Source organism: Sabethes cyaneus, chromosome 3 (assembly GCF_943734655.1).
Source record: "Sabethes cyaneus chromosome 3, idSabCyanKW18_F2, whole genome shotgun sequence".
Taxonomy (NCBI): Eukaryota; Metazoa; Arthropoda; class Insecta; order Diptera; family Culicidae; genus Sabethes; species Sabethes cyaneus.
In genome coordinates, this window is record NC_071355.1 from 147,307,340 (window position 1) to 147,309,541 (window position 2,202).

The following is a 2,202-nucleotide window of genomic DNA, read 5'->3' on the forward strand; positions in this document are numbered from 1 at the left end:
TGGAACTATTATTTCTGATCTTGTTTTCACAGCATCAAGCACACCTAATACACAACAATTGTAAACACGCAGCGAACTAACGGGTCCTTTCGCTCAGAAACTAACACGCTAGGCATGTTGTGCGTTTTCTATATACAGCCCATTGGATGTCGAGTCATTTTCCACTTACAGCATGTGATTCATTGTTTGAAATTAATATCAGGAAATGTATCCCTTATGATCATTGTGTTTATTCAGGCATGTACACTTCCTGGAAGCTTTTTCTTTCACATCACCATTTTAAAATAACCAACCACTTTCAAAACGTTTAAATATTTATATTCTAATAATACGATCATAAATAAATATTTACACTACATCAGCACATGATCACGCAAAGCCTAAAACCGATTGCACATTTACAATCAGTGCATAGACCGTACCATTCTGAGCGTATGCTTTTTGACACGATTGGATTTCGATTGTTTGACATACAATGGCTTCTGGATGTACACCGGATAGGGCTGAGGAATGTGCACCGGGTATGGCTTCGGCACTTCAACGGCCACTTTGTGAAACACTGGCACTTCGATCGGCAAGGGATAAGGCACCGGACGGTCCACTTGCACCGGAATCGGCTTATCGACGTAGATCGGAATTTTCCGTTCGACCATGATCGGAACCCTCCGCTGGATCGTTATCGGAAACGGAACCTGAACGGGATAGGGTACGTGCCGTTCAACCTTCACCGGATACGGGACAGGAACGTTCTTAGTAATGGTCACCTCCCTATAGAATTTGTGCCCATAGTTGTTGGCATCTGACGATTTGGTATCAAAGGTATGCGTGGATATCACCTGTTCACTAGCCCCTGGCGGGAGTTCCCGTTTTTTGTGGGAAGTCGGTTTAATTAGTTCTCCAGAGCTCCATCCAAAGGTTAGAACCAGTAGCATCAATGCCTGCGAGAATACTAACAATTAATGACGATCTGTGGGTCAAAACTCCAAACATTTTCGACAGGTTGTTACCTTCATATCGCCCAATGTTCGACGCGATAAATAGAAGCACAAAATATGCTAGCAATTTCTTCGGCACTCAAAAAGGAAATGCTCATTGGCCAACAGCTGCGTGCCGTATTTATGTATTTGATAGGTTTTGCTTTTCACTTTCAATCGAATGCAGCGAGGTTTACCTTTCTTTCGCCCATTTAAATGTGTCGGTACTAGGAACGGCATAATTGTTCATTATTTTGCCTTACGATGTGCGTAGGTGTCCTAGAGACGATGCCTGCGGGCGGCAGTGTTTGCAGAACCAGCCGATCTAAAAAAATATAAATTTAATGCATTTTGAAATTTTCGAAAATATGGTTAACTCTTAAAAACTTATGTTATAAAGATGAATCACATGATTTGCGAACTCTAAAGATAAGGCGTAAAATTTTAAACTTGATATTATTTTACGCATGTGTGTATATCCTAATTTTGCCGAAAATGTCAAAATATTTCCATAACAAATGTCGAGTTTCGGAATTTATAATATTGTTGTACATTTGTTCGATTTAATCGACGTTTTTCGGCGAAATAAGTATGAAGATTTTTAAACACCAGTTAGTCCAAGTTCTACTTGGTTACCAAGTAGAAACTAATGGACGAAAAAGTTGTCCGCAGATGATGAGCGAAGACCAGCAGTAGCTCAAAACGTCCGGACTAACTGGTATTTAAAAATCTTCATACTTATTTCACCGAAAAACGTCCATTAAATCGAACACACATTGCGGTGGCGGCGATTATCTGAAATCAACAATATTGTTGCATATCTATCATCTGAAGTTTATTATAAGGAACGAAAATGATTTTGAATTTATCTGTTTGGTCAATAGTTATTTCCCCATATATGTTTCAATATACAAAATTTACAAATTCAATTGATAATAAATTTTGATAAAGGTATTTCGTAAATTCGTAAATTCGATGAAATTTTTCTTTCAAATCCAGCACTGATAGCAAGTCACTTTTCTGGGGCGGTTACTCATAAATCCCTTTTTTCTCACCTGAGTTTTTTGAACTCTGGTATGCAACTTCAACCTAATAGAAAACTAAATAGTGAGCTAGCGGTCCCAGGATCGTTTGAAAATTTTAAATTTCCTGCTGATAAAAAAGACCATAGATTTATATTACAAAATGATTTAACCCATTCCTAAAAGGTGAAAATATTCGAACATTT

The 2,202-nt window shown here is 38.2% G+C and overlaps 1 protein-coding gene across 1 annotated transcript; it reads right to left on the reverse strand.

Annotated features, from left to right (window-relative positions):
• Positions 1-404: 404 nt before the first annotated feature.
• LOC128740245 (mantle protein-like) lies at positions 405-1,013 on the reverse strand. The gene is made up of 2 exons (XM_053835779.1): positions 1,008-1,013; positions 405-938 (listed from the first exon to the last, which is right to left on the reverse strand). Exons 1-2 carry the CDS (start codon positions 1,011-1,013, stop codon positions 405-407), a joined length of 540 nt encoding a protein of 179 aa, XP_053691754.1.
• Positions 1,014-2,202: the final 1,189 nt, after the last annotated feature.